We start from the raw sequence: 22,653 nt of genomic DNA, 5'->3' as shown, positions 1-22,653 counted from the left end.
GTGTGTGTATGCATGCACACATGCACACACGCACACATGCTTAGGACTTGGGCAAAAGTAGGGAGAATGTTCTGGGTCACGGCTGGAAGGGCCCCCACAGAGCAGTCAGCCCATGGTTCCCTAAAGCTGGGGAGGATCTCAGACACAGCACTGGATAGCTCTGAGACAAGGCAGCATTCACCCCTCTTCTGTTTCCTTGGAGCCCTCTGAAGGAGTCTCTGCTTGGACCCCTTTAGACAACAAGCTGGCTTCAGGATCTAGTTAGAGTTTAATAACATAGTTCTCATTGCATTATTATTTTTTTGGTTAGCTTCTGTGTATGACAGATGATGCCGATTTTCTAATCATGTTAACAAGATAAAGTTGCCTTTTGAAATAATTTCAATTAAAATAACTGATTGGATTGAGGGAAACCATCAAGCAAATAGTAGCATCAGAGGTATATAGATCTATAGCAAAAATTATAGTTGTGGTACCCCAAAGACCAGTATTTGGGACCTGGGGCCAAACCCCATCGCTCACATGCCCGGAGATGGGGAAGACCTTGCCTAGAGCCAGACAGCGAGCCCAGGGCAGAGCCAGGACTTATTCCTGGGGCTCCCGGATTCCCTGTCCAGTGCTCTTTCTCTCCCTCTGTTGAGAACCCATCCAGAACGTACCTGGCCCCAGACGAGCTCTCCCAACCCGATGAATATGCACCACATCCACTGGTCCAGCTGCAGCGGAGAGCAGCTGAACGGCTTCCCCCCAAACTGCACGATCACTATCTGGAGGTCAAAGGGGAGCACAGGGACAGAGAGAGAAAGAGAGAGAGAGAGAGAGAGAGAGAGAGAGAGAGAGAGAGATAGGCCATCAGGGGCCAACTCAGGGGTCTGGGCTCTCAGGGCAATGCCAAGGGGCCCCGGCTGTCCACTGCCCACCCCAGCCCAGGTGAGGGTGGGGCCTGGCTACCTGGATGGCAAAGGTGCCCAGCACGATGGTGCAGAAAATTGGGTTCCGGAAGATGCCATCAAAGACATTGCGCTCGCCATGGATCTTGCGGGCGTTGATCTCGTTGAAGAGCTGCATCATGACGAAGGTGTTGAAGATGATGGTGTAGTGCTCCGAGGGTGGCGAGTGCAGGGGGGCGTTCCTCCCACTGTCGATCTGGAACATCTTCTCGCCTGCCAAGCCGAGAGGGCAGGAACTGGGCTGAGGGCCATGGCTGGGGAAGACGCTGGCCCCGCGTGGGGGCCTCTCCTACACAGCCAGGTGGGTCATGCAGGTCAGAGGCGGTGCTCTGGATATCAGGGGGCAGAGTGGGCTTGCGCTGTTGGGTGGTCCTGAGTGTGAGTGGAGGGATAACAGAACCCTTTCTTTTCTAGGGGGAAAGACCTTGGGTGAACTTTACTTCGCTTTTCTGTGGAGATCTGATAAAGGTGGAATGCCAGCTGTGTTGTGAGCTGACACTGCTTATAGAAAGTGACCTCCAGCTGGCAAACTCATCGGGGACTGGGAGGACTGGGTGTGAACCAGGAATCCCTGGTGGAGCCTGTGGCCTTGGGCTCCCCTGAAAGGGCTACTTCTTGTAACTGAATGTGTCCCTTGCTGAGGCCTCTGGAGACCCCTGGGGCTCTTACAGGAAACATCGAGTGCTACCTGGAGGTTGGGACTCCTAGGCCAGGCCGGCTCTGCCTATGTGGCCTCATTCTCTTGTACCCGAGCTGTCACGTGATGGGGGAGAGTCGACCCCCCCCCCCCCCCCCGGCTGCTGTGTGGACAGCCACAGGTGGCAGGCCTGATGTCATTCTATATCCCTTTGCAAAGCTGCATAAGCAGGTGCCGGGAGAGCTTGTGGAATTTTCAGAGTGTGAGGTGTTGAGCTGAATCCAAGACCACTGAGGGTAGGTGCTCCACTGGGGGAAGCCAGCAATTAGACCGGGAACCTGCCCTCTTCTCCCCTCCCCCACCTGGCAACCTTCTCTCCTAGTTTTTCATTCATGTGGCTTCTTCAAAGACTCTACACATAATCTTTATGATAGTCCTGCCAACACATTGCTTTCAAAATTTACACAAGAGGACTTCCCCTTGAGGAGTAGGGTCCATGCACTACCCACACCTGTGCCCTGGACTTAGCGGGTAAGTGCTCATTATGGGCATGGAAAGCCCAGCTCTTCACGTGGAGGGGCCCTGCCCTGGCTGGGGACTCCCAGCCGGCCCCCACTCCCTGTGTGACTGTGGACCAGCCCCTTCCCCACTCTGGGCCTTTCCGTGACCCAGGGGTAGGCTTGGCCCGCATCATCTCTGAAGCACCCAAGGAAACGAGGCCTGGTCTTTACCCAGGCTTCTGAGTTGGGCTGCGTCCCCCAGGCAAAGTTACCTCACCTCTGTGTGCTTCAGGGCACTCACTGTAATGTATGGTGGTGGCTGAGTGGCTGGAAAACCTAAATGAAGCAGCCTAGATGAGAATGCTGTGGAAACAGCTGGTGGCTAGGCAGGCATGCGGCACCTCCCCAGGGAAGTCTCAGTGAGGATGCCTTCAGGGGCGAGGATAAGGTGCAGGGATGGGTCAGAGGAGGGGCCAGAGCCCTGGGCTCCTATGGGGCAGGTGAGAGGGGCATAAATCAGCACTTGGGTGCCGCCTTGCACGGTGTGTATTCAGTTTCTGGAGCCGTCATCAGTGGCAAAGCCCTGGCTTTGGGGTGGGCCAGACCTGAGATGGGGCCTGGCTCTGCCCAGGAATTGCTCTGTGACCTTGAGCAACTAACTTCACCTCCCTGGGCCTCTGTTACCTCCCTGGCAAACGAGAAGGCAGATGTGAATCCAGAACGCTGTGTCTGGGCCACAGTGTCCCAGGTGGGCCGGTGGGGGACTCACCAACAAAAAGCAGGGTGAAGATGAGGGTGAGCTGGTAGACGGCATGGCCCAGGATGTTCTTCATCATGGTCCGAGAGATGAGGGGCTTGTTACGGCCGTATGGCTTCCTCAGAAGCAGGGTCTCGGTGGGCGGCTCAGTGGCCAGGGCCAGCGAGGCGAATGTGTCCATGATGAGGTTTACCCAGAGCATCTGCACGGCCTTCAGAGGGGAGTCCTGGAGATGGCAGTGGTGGGGAAGGCTGTCATGGGGGAGGCCAGCCCCACCTGCCGCTACGAAGTGCTGGGTGTGGGTCTCAGCAGCATCTTGGTGGCGTCTTGAGTCAGCTCTGCCCAGTGGGTCTGCCCTAGGCTGGCCTGCCCGCTGGGCTCCTAAGCAGGCACCCAGCAGGTTTGATAGGCTTTCCCTTCCCTGGAGAACAGCCTAGACCTGTGTACCCGTGTTCTCCTCCAAAGAGAAAATAGAGTCCTCTGGGCATAATGGTGAGCAGCTCTTTTCCTTCTGGGAAACTTACCTACACCCCCACCATCTGCCTTCCTCCCCTCCACTCTCTGTGGACACATCTCTCCTGGCTAAGGCCAAGATCCCGTCTCCAGCACAAATCCCGTGTCCTCACCCTCCCTCTGCCCTCCCCATTGCTGCTTTCCGCTCAGCTGTCAATGGCTCTGGTCTCTGCTATCCCACAACCAGTGCCCATGACCCCTGTCCTCTCTTCACTACCACCCAGTTCCTTTTTACCTCATCATCCCACTTTAAGCAATTATTGTGTGCCTCTGTGATTCCAGAAATAACACATTTGGTGGTGGAACATTTGGGCAAGTAAGGAATAACAGAAGAAGCTAAAACTCATCAGTGGTCTTGTCACTTACAGGCTGCCGCCATCCACATTCTGGTGTGGATCCTTGCACGCCTCTCTCTGGCTGAGACTTGGGTCCTATAGTGGTACCGCTCTGTGCACAATCATATTGCATGGGGTGCACTGCCTGGAGGAGCCGATCGACTGTCCCCTCCTCCCTCGCACGCCCAACTAACATGTCTTTGGGAGCCAGACTTTGGCCTCTCTGTGCTCCCCAAATCCCCTTCTCCAAGGTCACCAGCACCTTCCTTGTCACCAATCTAGAGACACATTTTCCAGCCTCATCTCCTGGTTTGGCCACTGCCTCCTCCTGGAGCCTGACCCCACTCGTCTGGCCCTCCTCTTCCTCTCTTAATGTTCCTTCTCCATCTCCTTCAGGCTCTTCTTCCCCTGCCTTTTATTTTCTTATTTTTTTAATATTTGTTTATTTTTGAGAGAGAGAGAGAGAGAGAGCGCACGTGCGCACACACACACAGGTGGGGGAGGGGCAGAGAGCAAGGGAGACAGAGGATCTGAAGCAGGGTTCTCCCTGATAGCCCCAATTTGGGGCTCAAACTCATGAGCTGTGAGATCACGACCTGAGCTGAAGTCGGATGCTTAACCAACCAAGCCACCCAGGTGCCCCTTTCCCTGCCTTTTAAATCTGTGTCCCCCATGGCCTCTTCTTCAGCCCTACTCTCCTCTCCACACCTGTCCCCCTGGCTTTCATTTTGTTGCCCACCTCTCCCCACTCTCCACCCCAGACTTCCCCCTCTGGTATGAGCCTCATCTACTGGGGGAACACCTCCATTCAGGAAGCCCACAGACTCTGTAAGCCTAATAGCCTAAACTGAACTGTTCGTCATGCCCCTGTCATTTCTCAGTGCATCCCTCAAGGCCCACTCTGCCTGCACGCCATACACTCACTCACTTCTCCTAGATACTCATCATAGCCCTTCCTCCAGGCCACCTCTCCCACCTCTGCCCTGGCCCAGCCAAGTTCCCCAGGCCCTGCGGCTTCTTCCTGCTCACCAGCCTTCTCTGTTTACAAGTGCTTCAGGGTCAGGGCCCCCCACATCTCCACCAAGGCCTACACGGCCCTGCTGCCAACTTAGTCTAAGACCTCAGGCAAACGGATAGTCCTGCCTGAACCTGTTTCCCCAGCTGGTGTCAATGGGTCTCCAAGAAGCCTTGCAGGAGCTGCTGTGCTGCGGGAGTGTTCCCTAAGCCACCCCTAGAGGGAGTCTCTCGCCCACAGAGCAGGAGAGGGCCCTTTGGGCAGAAGGGACCCACCAGCCACCTCCCAGCTCACATTCTCAGGATAGGGTACTGGGTGCTGCCACATGCAGCCCCAGGGGCTCAGAATGCAATAGAGGGGAGCAGCATTCCTGAAGCCACAAGCTCTTCACGGCAGTGCTACCTTCTGGACCTCTGGGGGCTCCTGTCTGTGGGCAGGAGCTTGTCGGCCCATGTGATTGCCAGAAGGCCTTCGAATACCAGCCCTCTCCTCCCCCAGGCCAGGCTGGTCAGTCCCTAGGGGAAGGAAGGAGGCTGCTGGAACAATGGAAGGTTCCTGACTGGTCCATCCTCTAAGCCTCAGTTTCTGCCTCTGTAAAATGGGCATCATCACAGTTCCCACCTCATGGGGCTGGGGGAGGAAACAGTGAGGCTGTAGACATGCAGACCTGCTGGCTGGCTTCCCCAAAGCTCAGGGGATGGGGCTGCCCCTGACCCAGATAGTGATCCTGATGGACAGCTGCCTCTCCATGACCAAGAGCCCCAACCTGTCCTCAGGGCCCCAGGCAAACAGGCCTCTCCTGTCACACTCCTGCCAGAACTGAGGCCCCCAGGACCCTGCCGGTTCCTTGTTCCCAGCCGGTTGTCGGATACCCCTTGGGTCCTGCCCCACCCTGCCTCCCTCTGGCCCTTTGGGGGCTCTGCCTTCCTTCAAGGATGACCTCTACTGCCTCCTGGAGCAAGGACCGGGCCTGTGCCTGGCTTGGGCCATCATGGGGGTGAGGCTTGACATCTCTCATTTGCCAGATGACCTTGGGCCAGCCCCCGACCTTGCTGAGCCTCATTTCCTCGGGCTGGTGCCTGCACCTGAGGTCTGCGATGCAGCTCCTGGCCCTTGGCAGGGGCTCCCCCAGGCTTTGGCATGCCCCGCCCTGCCCGCCCCCCTGGAGGACCCACCTGCGTGATGCAGGCGCCTGTGAAGGCCACAATCACAGCCACTACGTTGACTGTTAGTTGGAACTGCAGGAATTTGGAGATGCTATCATAGACGTTGCGGCCCCACATCACTGCCTTGACGATGCTGCTGAAGTTGTCATCCGTCAGGATGATGTCCGAGGCCTCCTTGGCCACATCCGTGCCTGCGATGCCCTGTGGGGACAGGGACAGGAGCCTGGGTGGGGCAGCTGGGGGGATGGTGAGCAGTTCAAGCAGCACCGTCCTCATCCCCTACACATCCTCAGTCCTACAACATCCCTCACATGCATACTCCCAACTGCATGGCCAGGACCACATGGGGTGTGTGTGCCTGTACTTCTCACAGACCCAGCCCCCTGAGGCCAGCTCTCTGCCTTCAGGAAGCCTCTCCCTGGCCCATCCCCCCACCAATGCCTCCCCCCCCAACACCCATTGCAGGGAGCCCCCCTCTACCCTTCCAGGAAGACTGTGGTGGGGGGCCAGACAGCCTTGAGAGCACTGGGCACATGAGATGCATGGTGGGTGAGCTGAGTGTGAACTGGGGGTCCCGCACAGTCAGCTGGAGGCCATGCTGCCCACACCCCATGACTATGAGCTCCTACCAGGCACCACCCTGGGCCCGCTGTGAGCTGCCCCTACCATGGCGAAGCCCACGTCAGCCTTCTTGAGTGCAGGCCCGTCGTTGGTGCCATCCCCTGTCACGGCCACCACCTGCCGCTGCTCGGTGTGTGTGCTGTCGATGATACCTGTGGGGTGGGGCAGGAGTGTGCTTAGGGCCCTGGGATAGACGCTTCACGGGGCCAGGGCAGCCAGGACCAGTCTGATTGTTGGGAGGACCCTGGGCTGGGCACAGCTTCCTCTTTGGCCCCAGCCATGCCCCTCCCCGCCCCCCATCCTGGCTTTTCCCAGCTCCAGGCTTGCCCACAGCTGCCAGCACCTGCAGGGCATGTCGGGCACCTTAGCCCCCTGCGGGCTTGTGGCCCTCTGAGGTCTGGGCCCTCACTGCCTTTCCAGCACACTCTGCACTCTCTGCAGCCCTTGGCTCGGTGGCCACTCCAGCCAGAACATCTCCTCGTCTGCCTGTGTTCCAGGAGCTCCTCTGTTCTCCAGAGGCTGGGGTCCCACCACCTTCTCCCTGGGCCGTCCAGTCACTTACTGAGGAGGCCCGGGCTGGGCCATTTGCCGACGACCCCTGACCCACCATTCTGGCCTTGACCTCTCTCCAGACATTCACCCTCAATAAAATATAAAATATTCAGAAAGAGAATAAATAGGTGACACGTGGCTCCGTCACTGAGCTGGGGCCAGTGGAGAAGAGTGGGTGAAAGATGTCATCATGGGGCCCACGTGGAGTTTGAGAGGACATGTCCACGGACAGGACAGAAATTTGAATGTTACTCTTGACATGTCTCTCTCTCATCCTGCACCTCATATCCATGGCCAAGGCTTGCAGATTGTGCTCCGAGATCCCAGGTGAACTATCCCACTTCTCTCTGTCCCGTTCCCTCTGCCACCAGCATCCCCCTGCCCTCTCCCTAACCCCAGGCTGCCCCTCCAATCTGCACAGCAGTGCCAGGGGCTCTCTCTAAGCCCTGGGACAGACCTGTCCCCTCCCTCCAACTGAGAGTCATTCTCTCACTGCCCACCCTGGCCTCAGGGTGACATCCATGTTCTTAGCTCCCTCCGAAAATTTGAAGTTCCCTGTGGTCAGGCCTCGCCCCTTTCTCCAATCTCCTCTTCTCTCGCCTCAGGCCGCCCCCAATCTGTGCTCCAGCCATAGGAATGGCTCTCGGTCTGCAAAGCTGGCTTCCTTGCCCCTGTCTACATGGGCTGTTCCCTCGGCAGCTGTGCTGTCACCCACCTGTGGTCTCAGCTCAGATGCCACTTCCCCTGGGAAACCTTTGTGACTCCCTGAGGACCCTTGCCTGCCCTAATCAGATCACTGTAGCTCCCATACGTGTCTCCCCTGTCCTGTGCCTGGCAAACAGCAGCAGCCTATGGAATGAGGGAATGGATTCTTGACTTGGGAGACTTCGTAGCCTCCCAACACTCCCCCAGCTCTTTGCAAATATCCAAGTTCCACCCTCTTCAAGGCCCAGCTCCAAGGCCACGTGCTCCGGGAGTCATCCTGGGCTGCTCCCCCCCAGCTGGTGGCTGTCCCTGAGTCGCCCCCCAAGACTCGGCCTCCAGTCTCTGTCTACTGGGCATTTGAGGACTTTGTTCCTGTTGGTTCCCTCAGCCTGCCTACGTGCTCCTCTAGAGCAGGAAGGGGGCCAAGTTTTCCTCTGTGGCCCCTCAGGCTGGTACCAGCTTTGCCCCAGCCCTCCCACTGGTCCCAATAGAGGGGGAGCTGGGAGGACACCTCCTCTCACACCCCATTCCTCCACCTCTAGCGCTGGCATGGCCCCACCACTCCACTAACATGTCCCCACCGTGTGTGGTCACAAAGGGCCTTCCTGTGGCCACACCCCTGTTCTGTCTCTCTGGACCTCTCAGTGCCATTCATGCCATGGACTGCACCTTCCTCCTCAGCAGGCTCCCTTCCTTGTCTTCCTAAGACCCCACCGCTCCTGGCTGTCCTCCTACAGCTCTGGCGGCCTCTTCTCGGTCTCTCGGCCTCTGCCCATCGCTCACATGGGAGATTCCTGGGTTCAGTTGGCTTTCCCCACTTGGCACGCTCCACCTGTGCCTTAATCTTTCTCCTGAGTCCTGACTGCATGGATGGCCAGCTGTCTTCTGGACGCCCCACTTGGATGTCACAGAGCCTCCAGCTCAGCTAGCCCTAAACTGCACATGACACTCTGCTCTCAAACGTGTCCCTTGTGACTCCTCACATCCAGCTGCCCATCCAAAACCCAGGGGCCATGCTGACACATTGCCGGCTCTCAGACAGGTACAGACGGAGGGAATATGGGACTCCTCCCCTCTGTCAGACCTCCACTACATCCGAACAGCTGCTGGGCCCATATCCTTCTGCCACCCAAGCAGGTCTCTGACCCGTTGCCTTCCAGCTCCACCTGTGCTGTCACCACCCTGGTCCTGGCATCACCTCTTACAGATGGACAGCTTCGGTGGTCCCTCTGCTTCCAGGCTATTCTCCCCACAAGCGGGGAGGGAACTTACTAAAACAATGCTTTCCCCTCAAGGCCCTCCCAAAGGCTCCCAATCCTGGGCTAACAGCTCAGGTCAGCAGCCTGGCGTTCAAGGCCCTATGCAATCTGACACCAGCACCCCCTTCACTGGCTCCTCTCTCTCTCTTGAGGTCCCTGCCTGGTCAGGTCAGTTTCTTTCCACTCCTTCAAAGTGTCTGGAAATCTTCTGGGCTTTCACAGTGCAGTCCTCTTCCCTGCCTGAAACACAGGCCCTTTCTCCTGGAGTCTCAACCCACCTTTGACGGCCTGTTAGGGGACACCCATCCCCAGCCTGAGTGAGAGGCCAACAGACGGTCCCACCCTTCTCTTCCACCAATGCAGCCTCCAGGTCTGTGGGAGGAAAGCTATTTAATGTCTTCTGGATGGAATCTGGACCGTGAATTCCAAAAGGGAAGGACCATGTCTGCCAAGAGCAGGACCTGGCACTTAGTAGATCCTCAATAAACATTTATCAAGAGAATGAATAAGTAAATGAAGGAGTGATTGAAAAATAAATGGGGATGGGGTGGGGGGCCTCCTGCTCTGTTATCTGTGGTTCTGAGGTTCTATGTTTCTGTCCCTGGGCCACATCTGCCTCCATTAATGTCCTTGGGTAGTATTTTGGGAGGAGAATCTGAGATGCCCTAGGGATGACCTCAGCCAGAAATCTGCCCTCCTATGGCCATTTTAAAGATGGGAAAATTGAGTCCCAGAAGAGGAGGGACTTGCCCAAGGCTATAGAACAGGTCAGTGGCAGCCAGGCAGCCAGGCATGGGAAGCCAGGAAGGCATGACTGTAAAAGTGCCCAGAACCTGGCCACCTGCATGAGCTCAGCAAATCGTATGCCCTGTATCCAGGAGACAAGGAAGGAGAAAGATGTTAGCTTTTGGCCTCATTTATCAGGTTGCTATTCCCGGGATAAACCACCCCTGGGGTCCTGGTTACAGTTGTTGGTTGGGGTCCTCAGAGAGCAGGCAGACCAAGGGTCTCAAACTCACAACTCTGGGGACAGACTGAGAACACAAATAAGTGAAGTGGGCTGAACGTCACATGACAAGGAGTGGTGAGGACTGCTTCAAATGTGAGGGGAGGGTGCCTGGGTAGCTCAGACAGTTAAACATCTGACTTCAGTTCAGGTCATGATCTCATGGTTCGTGATTTCGAGCCCTGCATTGGGTGAGAATGAGCCCCACTTACGGTAAAAAAAACCAAACAAACCCACAAGCCCCACTTTGGGTAAGCCCTGCTTCTCTCTCTCTCTTTCTCTCTCTCCCTCCCTCTCTCTGTCCCTTGCTCACTTGTGCTCCCCCCCCCTCAAAAAAAGGGCTCTTTTAAAAAAAAAGTGAGAGGAGAGTTTGTATAAAGCCATCCAAATTCAACATAAACAAAGGCACTGTACCAGCCAAATACAACACATCTCTGGGCCCCCCTTGGCCCTCAGGCCAAGAGGTTTGGACCTACACATGCCCAATCTCATTGCTTCCTAGAAGAGTGGCACCCAGAGAGAAGATTCACAACCTCCCCATCTCACTGTGGCCCTTAGAGGGCCTCCCAGGGCTGCAATGGGGAGAGACAAGGGTTTTGCCGGGTGTGGGGAGCCCCATGCAAAAGCCCCTTTGTCCTGGAAAGAAGCTGCAGGCACCAGGAGAAGAGGGGGTTCTGTCCTCAGAACTGCCTCCCCCAAGTCTTACCTTTGACGAGGGTATGCTTGTCCGTGGGGGAGGAGCGAGCCAGCACCCGTAGCTTTGGCCAGATCTTATCAATTCGCTCTTGTTCAATCTGGAGAGGGATGGGGGGTCTGAGAGAGAAGCTGAGGCCTAGACAAGGGAGGGGACTCACCCAAAGTCACTGGGCTCTTAGTGGCACACTGGCTGGCTTCTGCACAGTCACGCAGCCCCCATGCCTCCCAGTCTCCCATCCTAGCTCATCCCTCTGAGGACTCTTTGTGCTGGGCACGTACCTCCCCCTTCTCGTTGCGGATCCTCCGGTTAAACTCCTTGCCCTCCAGGCACAGAAAGTCCTCCCCAGGATGGATGATGCCACACTTGATGGCGATGGCCCGGGCCGTGTTGATATTGTCACCGGTGACCATGCGGACTGTGATGCCCGCTCGCTGGCACTTGCGGATGGCTTCTGGGACCTGGCAGGAGGGCAGGAGCCATGGGAGTGAGCACCACCTGGGGCAGGCCCTCACTGCCCCGTGGATTCCAGAGTGAGCCCTGCTCACAGGCAGCCCTATCGTAAGGAGCCTGGATGAGATACCGATAGCATGCATGGAATATAGGCCATTTCCTCCTTTCCTGTGCCCATGGCAGGCATTGTTAATCGATCACAGAATCTTGTGAGTAAACCCTGATGTGGTCTCAGAATTCTCAGTAGAGCCTCAGGCAGCTACCACCTATCACCACGATAGTCTGTCCTGAGATGAAACCACTGGCTATCCTGACTTGGGCAAGGAATTTGAGAAAGACCCCAATAACACCCTCTCAGATCTGGCCCCAGGTGGGAGTAGAATACTCTACTATTGCATGAGAATGTGCTTTATACACATGCACAGCTTTATCCACATGCACAGTTCCTGCAAATTCAGTGACAAGTATGTTTGTGTATTTTTAGATTTTTTTTGGGGGGGGTTGGGGGGATACTGCACTTGGGAGCATTTTATTTACAGAATGTGACACTGGCTTAGGATACATACAAATGATTATGCTTCATGTAAAACAGGACATTCCCCAGAGAGAGTAAGGACTGCCTCCTGCCCTGACTGCAATGATAGACTGATGTCTGGGCCAATCAGGCCAGAGTAGACCCAGCCAATCAGCAGGTGGCAGCACCCTCCCCCCCTCCCCATCCCCCCAGTCCCTGCCCCTATACAGAGCTGTGGATTTATCTGCCCAGCAATTAGGATGCAGAAACCAGCTTGGAGCTGCCACAGCCCTTTACACACAACACAGATCAACTGAACAAGTGATTCTTACCCATGGGCAGTGACAAATGATAAAATAATAAGGTAATATTTGCTATTTGCTGCACAAAGTCTCTGAGTGGAAGAGGACACGTCAAGGGCAGAAAGTCCGGTTTATCAAAAGACCAAAGCACTTTAGAATCTCAGGCTTGGATTCAGGGAGTCTGTCTCCCCCTCATCTCGTACCCATAGTGTCTGGGAGGTCACTCCCATCCCCACTCTGCAAAGTCGCTGCTGAGAGGGTCTGGTGATTATTTGGGCTGTACTGTGGCTGCTCCAAAAAGATATGTTAAAGTCTTGGGGCACCTGGGTGGCTCAGTCAGTTAAGTGTCCCACTTCCGCTCAGGTCATGATCTCACAGCTCATGGGTTTGAGCCCCGTGTCAGGCTCTGTGCTAACAGCTCAGAGCCTGGAGCCTGCTTCGGATTCTGTGTCTCCCTCTCTCTCTCTGCCCCTCCCCCCTCCTCTCTCTCTCTCTCTCTCTCTCTCTCTCTCTCTCCCTCTCCCTCTCTCTCTCAAAAATAAATAAAAATTAAGAAAAAAAAGATATGTTAAAGTCTTAATCCCCAGTACCTGTGAATATGACCTTACTTGGAGATAGGGTGTTTATAGAGGTAATTAAGTTGAGGCTGGTAGGGTGGCCCTCAGTCAGTGTGACTGGAGTTTTTATGAAGAGGGGAAATTTGGACCCAGACACACACGCAGAGAATGTCATATAAAGAGAAAGGCAGAGATTGGGGTGTTGCTGCCAAGGACCAGTAAAGATTGCCAGCAAACCCCCACAAGCTGGGGCTGGGGGAGGCATGCAGCAGATTCTCCCTCATGGCTCTCAGAAGAGATCAACCCTGCCAACACTTGATCTTGGACTTCCAGCCTCCAGAACCGTGAGAGAATCCAGTTCTGTTGTCTGAGCCACCCAGTCTGTGCTATTGCATCATGGCAACTAATACAAAGAGTCAGAACATTGGTTCAAAACCTGACTGGACAGCTCCTGACTGCTGGTCCCCTTCCTGCCCTCAGGAACTTTAAAAACAAGGATTGATCTTGAAAATATCTAGCCTCTGTCCACCCCCGTCCACAGCATCTGCTATTCCCTCAGCACAGAGCGCCACCATTCCAAGTGGGGGCCACTGCCCAGCCCCTCCCCAGTCTCCCTGCCTCTGGCCTCGCCCGTCTTCCGTCGCTCCCCTACCTGACCTCCAATGACCTGCCTAGAGTTCAGCCTGGGGTGTCACTCCCTCCCAGCTGCTTATAGAGAAAATCAAGACTCCTGAGCATGGCCATCTTGTGGTAGAGCAGGGAACGAACATCGTGAAGAGGCAGGGTCCCGGCCAAGGTCAGGAGAATGCACCCTCCAGCTACCAGAATCGTATAAGAGACCAGGTCTGTGGTGAGAGGTAGTGATCTCCCTGTCACAAGGGCTGGAGTAGGGTAAGCTGACCACGGGTCTCCTCTGGCTGCATTTCCAGGGCCTGAGGAAGAGCCCACTTGGGGCTGGGCAGGGGGCACATGAGCAAGGCCTCTGCCTCGTGCCATAGCTGCTGCTCACATAGGCAACTGTGACCTCTTTTTACAGAGCCAGAGGGAGTGGGGACGTGGAGCGTCCAACATCCCGCTTACATAATTGATCGATGTCCTCAAAATGGCTGTAACCCGGGCTGCAGCCCCCTGCCGTCTCCTGTTCAGAGGAACGGAAAGAGCCACTGCTCTTTCGAGGACATCCACCTGATCTGGCTCCTTCCCTCAAAGGAATAGTTTAGGTTTTGTTTGGTTTAAAGACGCTCGAAGTCTTAGAGTTGGAAGGGACTTCAGGTCATGACTCTGACTCTCTCCTCGTTGCCTAGCTCTCCTGCTAGGCATCCCAACAGATGGCCAGCCAGCTTCTGCTTGTAGGTCTCTGGTGACAGGGTGCTCACTCCCTCCCAGGCTGACCACTCCACAGTGGAACAAGTCTATCATATCCTTTCACAGAATTGTTCTTTTTTTCAGATGAGAAAGCAGGTGCTCTGGGTCAGAGCTGTAGCCTTGTAGGAGGCAGGGTCTTTGGTAAAGATCTCCGCACAATGGGCTCTGGGAGCAAAGGAGAAGGGTGCCAGTACTTCAGAAGGAAGTAGATGCAGAGGAGAAATCCGAGAAAGCTTCCCGGAGGAGGGGACGTTCGAGTTGCTTCTGTTCAGCTAACACTAACTGAGGCTCTGGTGCCTGGCACTGTGCCCTGGCTGGGGCTACACAGGTGACCACTTCATTGTGGCCCAGGCCACAGGGTTCTGTCCCATGAGAGGCACTGGCACAGAAGGTGGGAAGGGTGCTGGAGGAAGGTGTGGCAGGTGATCTGGAGGGGCTGAGGCTGTGGGGCAGGAGCCGGTGGCCATGAAGCTGGAGAAAGGCTCGAGGTCAGAAGGTGCTGGAATCAGGGGCTTGCTCCTTCAGGCCTGGGAACCGTGGTAAGTTCTGAATGAGTGATGAGGTGACTGGCACTGTGTTTTAGAAAGACTAATACTTTTTAGGCTGTCTCGGGAGCTGCAATCTGCCTGCTTGGAATCCTCACCCTCTGGGGCTCCCCAAAACAAGCTGGCTCAGGGAGAAAAAGGAGGCAGCTAATTTTTATGGCCCCCGCGCTTTCCTCTGTATGGTGGAGGCTTCTCTCCCTCTTGGAGAGAGGGCTCAGGGACCAAAAGGCTGGGCTGGGCTTTGCCCTGGGGTTCCCCCTGAGCGTTGGCATCCTCATCTGTAAAATGGGGATGATAGTCTACACCCCTCAGCGAGGCTGGACGATGCCATGACAGGGGTAAACAGTACCAAGCATGGAGCCAGCCATGCTGGTGGTGGCGGTGGGGAGCCTGGCAACACGCCGGACCATGGTCTTCCTTGCTTGTTCTTCCTGCTCTGGGAGAGGGGGAGGGGTGCAGAGGGTGTGGATGTAGATGCGGTGGGGGTGGGGCACAGCTGGTGTCGGGGACTTGGAGGGGCGGCCATTTGTTTGGGGCAGTGGGATAGTGTGGATGCTTCACCATGATTTCTGGGCCAGGTGCCTTAGAGGTCTGTGACCTGCCTAGAACGTGGGGGGATTCCAGAAACACCCCAGGGCATCCCCGACCTCCTTGAGGTACTCCACCTCCTTTCTGGGCGGCGGCCCGTGTACCTGGACGTCTGTGTTGTGCTTCGGTCTGGCTTGAGGCTCTCATGTGCTTTGGGTCTACTACTCTTGCCTTTTTACCAGGCATTTCATTAGGCTGTGGGCTCTGGGGGGCAGGGATTGCTGACAGAGGGACATGGCACAGGGTAGGTGCTTCGTAAATGTGGGTCATCACGAACAGTCTCTCTGCTTAAGTCCCTCAAAGCCTGACCTGGTGAACGGATTTGGATGGGGACATGAGACCCTTCACAATATCGCTCCAGGCTCCCTTCCTAGCCTCTTCTCTCATAAATCCAAAGCGGGGTATTCACTAGACTCCAAACACTTAGCATCCCTTCCTGGACACCTCTCTGTGTTTGTCCACGCTGTTCCCTCTGCCTGGAACACCCTCTCTCCCTTAATCTGTGTGTCAAAAGTCTCTTCTTTTTCAGGTGAGTTGCCTCTCCTCATGAAGCCACTCTGGGTTCCTCCAACCCAATGGGGTGCTTCCTTAAACTGCACCAGCATTTCCTTGTATTTATTCATTCATCTGTTTGGCAAATAGCTACTGAACATCTAACTGTTCTGGCCACTGAGGATCCAGAGATGATGAAGACTCAAGCCACAAGGGCACCAATCTGGTTGAAATAGACTTTCCACATAGATAAAGTAGCTGTAAAATTAAAAAAAAAAAAAATCCCTTCCTTTGCTAAAATTATCCAAGATTTTTCTCACTGAGGAAAAACAGCCAGGAAATGGGCGCTTCCTGTTTTCATTAAATAAAGGCTTTTAAACATCTGTTGTTTCTGGTGACACCCATTGTCTGTGACTTCAAGGGCTCCAAACACCCCCGGATAACCCGGCAAATCCCAGACTGCTGCTCTTCTGATGGCTTTATCTGCAGCAGCTTCGATCAGCCTCGGAAAGTGTACCCGAGGGAGCATCCTATGTGTTGTCTGGGGGGTGACGGGCAAGTCTGTTTCGATCTGTTCTCACTTCTTGAGGGAGGAAGGCAACGTGATTTGTCCCCTTGACAGATGGGAAAACTGAGGGAGGCAGGGTTTGTGCTCCAGGGGCAGCTGCCCAACAAATCTGAAAATGTTTGTACGACCCTAGAGGTGGTCCAGCCTGAGGCTCCCGCTCCGCCAGCCTCACGGTGGCCTGGGAGAGCTTGCCAAAAACTGTGGGCATAGACACTCTGCGAAGGTCACCCAAGAAACTGTGAGGCAGAGACCAGGGGACTGGGGGGTGGCATGGGAGGCTGCTTCACCCCTTCTGTGCTATGGAACCGTTTGAATTTGGCTCTGTGTGTATCAATCACCCGGCCTAAAAACCAAATAGATCAAAAGCCATCCCCACCCCCACTGGGAGATGCTGAGTCAACAGGTCAGAGCTTTTATACTTTTAAGCAGTGCCACCAGCAACCCTGCTATGTGTCTCTCACTTGGGAATGTCCTACTCTCTCACTGTTCAGATGGGGAAACTGAGGCCCAGGGAAGCGATGCACCTGTGGGTCTTCCGTGAGGAAGTGGCAGGAGCAGGATCAGTACCCGTATCCCTTGATTCTGCTGTGTCACCCTAGTAAGTCACTGCTCTCCAACACAGCTTACCACATCTAAATCTACATCCTGGGAGAGAGTCCAGGGGAGAGAGGAGGTCACCAACAAGGATGCACCAACTTGACAGAAGCAGACAAAGGTGTCAGGGTAAGCTTCTAGTCAGCTGGCTCAGAATGTTGGAACTTGGCAGGGACCTCCCTGGGCCAACCTCCCATTTTACAGATGAGGAGACTGAGGCACAGGGGCGGGGGAAAGGCTTATTATTGACAGACTTGGGGCTCGGATCCAGGTCCCTTTTCTCCAATGTAGGGGCCTCCAGGATGACAGTGCTGCCGGGTGGGACAGCTGCCCCTTCCCAGAGTCTGTGACTGAAGCCAGCTTCTCTGGATGATCACTCTGTCAATGGAAAATGCCAGGGACCCAGCTTAGCCCCTCTTAGGCCCTGTCCCACCTCTCTCCACCCTCCTGATTGAGAACCACTTGCCCTTTCATTTCCGTGGCATCCTGGGGAAGGGCCTGAGGCAGGAAGGCAGAAAACCCATTCTAATATGGATTTGCTCAGCCTTTTACAGCAGGTCTTTGGGAACATCAGTGTCCCTGCTTGGCCTTAGTGTTTTCACCTGCTCAGTGGGGGTGTGCAGAGGCATTTGGACTAGGTCAGCAGCAGCTCAAACCTAAACTTATGCCGTTTTAGTGGATTGTGAAATCAGTTTTGTGGGTGACGACTAGTGTTAAAAAAAGAAAGAAATAGAAGAGAGTAGAAAATACTTATAAGCGCATCGCGTTACTTTGTGAGATTCTTATTTTGGTCAGGTGTATGTGTTTACTGAGTCATGATATAAAATACATTTCTTATTTTTTGTGGGTTATGACCAAAAAAGTTATGTGTCTGATACTTCTTTCCACCCCAGCTGCAGGGTGAGGAACGGGGAGCTCTGGGGATGGGAAGGACAGGGGAACCATAGGCTGGCCTTGCTTGCTATGCAGAGACTAGTCTCTGTTGCCTGTAAGGAGATAACATGTCATGGGAAGCCTGAACCCATTAGCAGCTGGTAATGAGCGGGCGTCCCATGGGGAGGCTGATAAATGGCCTGTCTGTTCAGGGACAGACACAGTCTGCAGGAAAACACACATGGGCTCCAGTGCCAAGCACCTGGGGCACAAATCGCCTTTGCTGCTTTAGGCTCTGGGTGGGAGTGAGGAGGCCTGTGGTGTGTGTGTGTGTGTGTGTGTGCGTGTGTGTGTGTGAGGGAGAGAGAGAGAGAGAGAGAGAGAGATGAGTACCAGGCACAGTATTGGAAGATTGGTGTTCGAGTCCCATTTGTTCTCATTCATTCACTCCACACTTCTCAAGTACCTTCCATAGGCCGAGCTCTGTGTTAGGGGCTGTTACATGTCACTGGATCCAGACTTATGCATCTACTGGGGAGGGGCATAAAAGAAGGAGACCCACAATGATGGGCCACGTACCTCATGCCAGGGTCTGCCTGTTGCTTCTATGTGCATGATGATACCTCATAGTACCCTGGGGTATGTATGTGTGGAGAACACTGTTATTATCCCCAGTCTACGGATGAAGAAACAGAGGCTCAGAGAGGTTACATAACTGGCCCAAGGTCACACAGCCAGTAAGGCCGGGACTCAGGATCCCAGGCCTGTCCGATGCCTGAGCTCATACTCTTGACGACGCCTCTCCCTGCTGCCTCAGCGTGAAAGTCCACATCCGCGACATCCTAGTTTCACTTGGTTTTCGGAACACAGAATCTTAGAACACTGGGGCTGGGACTTTGGAAAACACCCTGTCTACCCCCTTTCACTTGAAAGAAAGGGAAATGGAGGCTCCAAGAGGAGCAGAGAACAGCGAGAGGCCCCCACAGAATGGTGTCAGGGCAAGTGGGGGAGAGTGAAGTTGCCTTTACTGGAGGAAGGTGGCCCTGAGAGGCACTGTCACCAAATTCCGCAGCCAAGGCCAATCTGGGTGGGCCTAATTGGGCCAGCCTGGGAACCAACCTGAGCCCCAGCGGCTGTGTTAGTCTTTCGAGGATGTGGAGGCCGGCCTCTCCTGTGACTTGTCCCATGTGCTGAGCTCTGCCCTCTGGGGCCCCGCAGGGTGAGCAGATTCACTCTGCTTGCCCACAGGAACATTCTGGAGATCTGTGGCAGCCCACGCTTCCTCCCACGGCCTCTCTAGCCTGGGCAGTCTGACTGACCACACGTGTCCATCCTCCCCCAACCCTGCAAATCCCCAGCACCGAGTTCTGTCTTCCTGCCAGATGCAGAGGCGGCTAAAGGAGGCTGAAGACCTATGTGAGTTGAGCACTCCATTAGGTGCACTTATTACATCACCTTCCTTCGTCCTTATAGGGAGGGGTGCTGTCATCCCTCTTCTCTTCTGCCTGAGCACCTGACCTTTGGTTAACTTTGTAGCTCTGTTCCCCTGGAAACCTGATAAAGGGAGACTGTCAGCTGTGTCACTGTGCAAGCCTACCGGGGAAAGCTGATCAGTAAGCCGGATCTGGATGGACAGAACTCTAAATGATGGTGTGACACCACACGTGGGTTTTCCTGGATACTGGTTGTTTCTGGGGGTCTTCTTTACAGGGAGCCTGGAATCTAGGCCTATGGATGTGTTATAGGAGGTCCTGGCTCCTGTGGGGCAAGAGGCTTCTAAGGCAGGGCAGCCCCCATGCTTGTCCTTTGGGGGCAAGGGAAGGTTTCTGGGTGCTTGGGTGGATGGCTCCGGGACTATCCCCAGCAGTCGGCTGTGGGTGCTGCCACGGGTCCTGAGCAGACCAATGCCAAACGTGGCCTACACTGGTCTCATGAGTCCAAACGTTTAGGAGTATGTGCAGAAAAAACCTGTGGACGCTATAGGGAAACTGAGGCTCTGAAAGGTGAGGCAACTTATGTCAGGTTGGCAGCAGGCTGGATTCCCAGCCTCTCCAAGCCTGCTGGTAGGGTGCCTACCTCGGGCCGCACGGGGTCCTCGATGCCCACCACACAGATACAGGTTAGGTCGTTGAGGATGTCATTCTCATTGTCCCAGTCAGGCTCCGGGCTGCTGGGGAAGTCGCGGTAGGCCACACAGATGGTGCGGAGCCCATCACAGGCCATGGGCTTGATCACCTTCTTCACCATCTCATCCCGGTCGCGGGGCCGGAAGACCCGGGGCTCCCCTGCCCCGTTGAGGATTTTGCAGCACCTGGGGGCAGATGGGAGGGAGATGGGTAAGGTCCAGCTGAGGGCCCAAGGATCCTCCCTCTGACCAGCTTGAGCTCACCTCCCCCTCCCCAGTGATGCTCAGCTGGCCGTGGTTGGTCATCCAGTGTCCATCCTGTTCAACTCCCATAATGCTTCAGGGCTGGTCCAGGCCCCTGGGCCCCAGGCAGGGATGAAATCAAGACCAGCCAAAAAGAAATCAGGCAGCCTTCTTATAATATTTGCCCCGGTCCATTCAGCAAGACCACATCTACTTTGATCTGTTTTATATTCACAAGATTTCATCTGAAAAAATCGTTCCACAACTAAAGTGATTTTCAAAGGGGAGGAAACTTAGTTATGCTAGTGGTTCTGGACCTTGCTTGCACATTACAATGGTTTGGAGAAACACTGAATAAATAAATACCCATGTGTGAGCGCTGCCCCAGAGGTTCACCCCAACTCAGTTTGTCTGGGGTGAGTTCAGGAATCAATGTTTTTTCTTTCTTTCTTTTTATTTACTTATTTAATGTTTATTTATTTTTGAGAGAGACAGAGACAGAGACAGAGCTTGAGCGGGGGAGGGGCAGAGATAGAGGGAGACACAGAATCCGAAGCAGGCTCCAGGCTCTGGAACTGTCAGCACAGAGCCTGACGGGGCCTCGAACCCACGGCCCGTGAGGTCATGACCTGAGCCAAAGTCGGACACCCAACCTACTAAGCCACCCAGGTGCCCTATTTTTTCTTTTTTTTTTTTCAAGCTCCCTGGGGTGATTCCAGCGTGGAGCCAGAGTAGACTAGGTCACAATGAAAATCACTCTATGCTAAAGGAAGTAAAATGAGGGAGATTTAACACTGATGATGGGGAGCCCTTCCTGATGATCCAGTGATGTAGGGAGGAGGATGGGGAGGGCTCTCTGCAGACATTTATAAGAGGAAATGGGGAGAAAAGCAGTGGGTGAGGGACCCTGGAGGTGGTCCTGCTGTGGGACATTGGGCAGGGCCCCCCCCACACACCTCTGAGTACCAGATGGCCCTTCGGCCCAGCCTGTAGGACAGCCCGTGCTGCACGACTTGGTGGTCCCCGGCTCCCCACACCCCTCCCCGACCACGCGCGGCTTACTTCTTGAGCACGATCTCAGAAGCACCCTTGCTGTACATGCGGAAGCTCTCATCCGGCAGCTTGATGACTGTGCTCATGGACTTGCGCACAGAGTTGAAGGTGTACACCTTGTACAGCTTCTCCTCTGGCATCTGGGTGCGCACGGGCTCATAATCCTGCTTCAGGTCCAGCACGAAGCCCAGCAGGCCGCACTCTGTCTTGTTGCCCACCTGCCGAGGCAGGGCACCCTCCTTCTCCGGGGGCTGCAGAGAGAGAGGCCCAGGTGGCTCACAGGGGGTTGCTGCTGAGGCCCTGGGGCCGAGCCACCCCCTCCCCTTCTCAGAGAGCCCTGTGTGCCCCCTTCCCACCACCCACACCCTCAGGCCTCTCCATCCAAGACCCAATCCTGGCTCTGGATGAAAGGAGTTAAGCAAGATCCGTGTTTTAAAAATCATGAACTCAGGGGCACCAGGGTGGCTCAGTTGGTTAGGCGACCGACTTCGGCTCAGGTCATGATCTCATGGTCTGTGACTTCGAGCCCCGCATCAGGCTCTGTGCTGACAGCTCAGAGCTGGGAGCTGCTTCAGATTCTGTGTCTCCTCTCTCTACCGCTCCTCTGCTCACGCTCTGTGTCTCTCTGTCTCTCAGTAATAAATAAACATTAAAAAAAAAAATCACGAACTCTTTTGGGGCACCTGGGTGGTTCAGTTGAGTAAGTGTTCTACTTCAGCTCAGGTCATGATCTTACCATTCGAGAGTTCGAGTCCCAAGTCAGGCTCTGCGCTGAAGGCTCAGAGCCTGCAGCCTGCTATGGATTCTGTGTCTCCCTCTCTCTCTGCCCCTCCCCTGCTTGTGTGCTCGCTCTCTCTCTCAGAAGTAATAAATGAATAAACTTAAAAAATATATAAATCACAAACTATTTCAAACATAAAAGCAGGATAGAGAATAATTAAAGAAACACTGGTGTACCCACCATTCAGCTTTGTAGAACCTGAGAAATAGGCCATATTAGCTTCAGATTTTCCCTTTTTGAGAAGGAAAACATGACAGATACAGGTGAATCCCCCTGTGTATCCTTCCCAGTCTGCAGAATCCTCCCCTCCTCCCAGAAAGAACCTCTGTCTCAAATGTGGCATTATTATTACCCTGTGTGTGTTTTAAATGTTTATTTTTATTTATTTATTAAAAATTTTTTTTGAGATAGTTCTAGATTCACATGCAATAAGAAATACACTCTTCCTCCAGTTTCCCCTAGTGCTCACCTGTGTATGACTACAGTACAATGTCACAGCAAGACACTGACACCGATACAATCAGACCCACCTCACTCAGACTTCACCGGTTTTACATGCACTCACGTGTGTGTGTTTAGTTCTATGCAACGGCATTGAGTGTGGATTCCCACGACCGCCAGCAGGAAGATACATGAAGATACACACAGTTCATGACAAGGATCTGATCCCTGTGACACCCTTTTTAGAGCTGCAGTCACCTCCCTTCCCCCCCACCCCCAGCCCTGGCAGCCACTAGTCTGTTCCCTATCTTTATCATTTTGTCATTTCAAGCCTGTTCTGTAAATGCAACCATACGGTATGTGTAACTTTTGAAGACTGGCTTCTTTTCACTCAGTATAATCTCCTTGAGGTCCAGGCAAGTTATCGTGTGTGTCAACAGCTTGTCCCT

The 22,653-nt window shown here is 54.5% G+C and overlaps 1 protein-coding gene across 13 annotated transcripts in view; it reads right to left on the bottom strand.

Annotated features, from left to right (window-relative positions):
• ATP2B2 (ATPase plasma membrane Ca2+ transporting 2) overlaps positions 1–22,653 on the bottom strand; it is a 384,493-nt gene that overhangs the window by 12,856 nt on the left and 348,984 nt on the right. For all 13 annotated transcript variants that reach the window (XM_053218944.1, XM_027042626.2, XM_027042629.2 and 10 more), the window contains 9 exons: positions 20,992–21,233; positions 19,638–19,872; positions 10,992–11,171; positions 10,723–10,810; positions 6,540–6,646; positions 5,883–6,074; positions 2,857–3,070; positions 952–1,163; positions 660–767 (listed from right to left, as the gene is read on the bottom strand). In XM_053218944.1, the coding sequence (XP_053074919.1) occupies positions 660–767; positions 952–1,163; positions 2,857–3,070; positions 5,883–6,074; positions 6,540–6,646; positions 10,723–10,810; positions 10,992–11,171; positions 19,638–19,872; positions 20,992–21,233 (1,578 nt within the window). The remainder of the gene's footprint in view (positions 1–659; positions 768–951; positions 1,164–2,856; positions 3,071–5,882; positions 6,075–6,539; positions 6,647–10,722; positions 10,811–10,991; positions 11,172–19,637; positions 19,873–20,991; positions 21,234–22,653) is intronic.

This window comes from Acinonyx jubatus, chromosome A2 (assembly GCF_027475565.1).
Source record: "Acinonyx jubatus isolate Ajub_Pintada_27869175 chromosome A2, VMU_Ajub_asm_v1.0, whole genome shotgun sequence".
Lineage (NCBI taxonomy): Eukaryota > Metazoa > Chordata > Mammalia > Carnivora > Felidae > Acinonyx > Acinonyx jubatus.
Note: the sequence above shows the minus strand (reverse complement) of the source record. Positions and strands in the feature narration are given on the sequence as shown.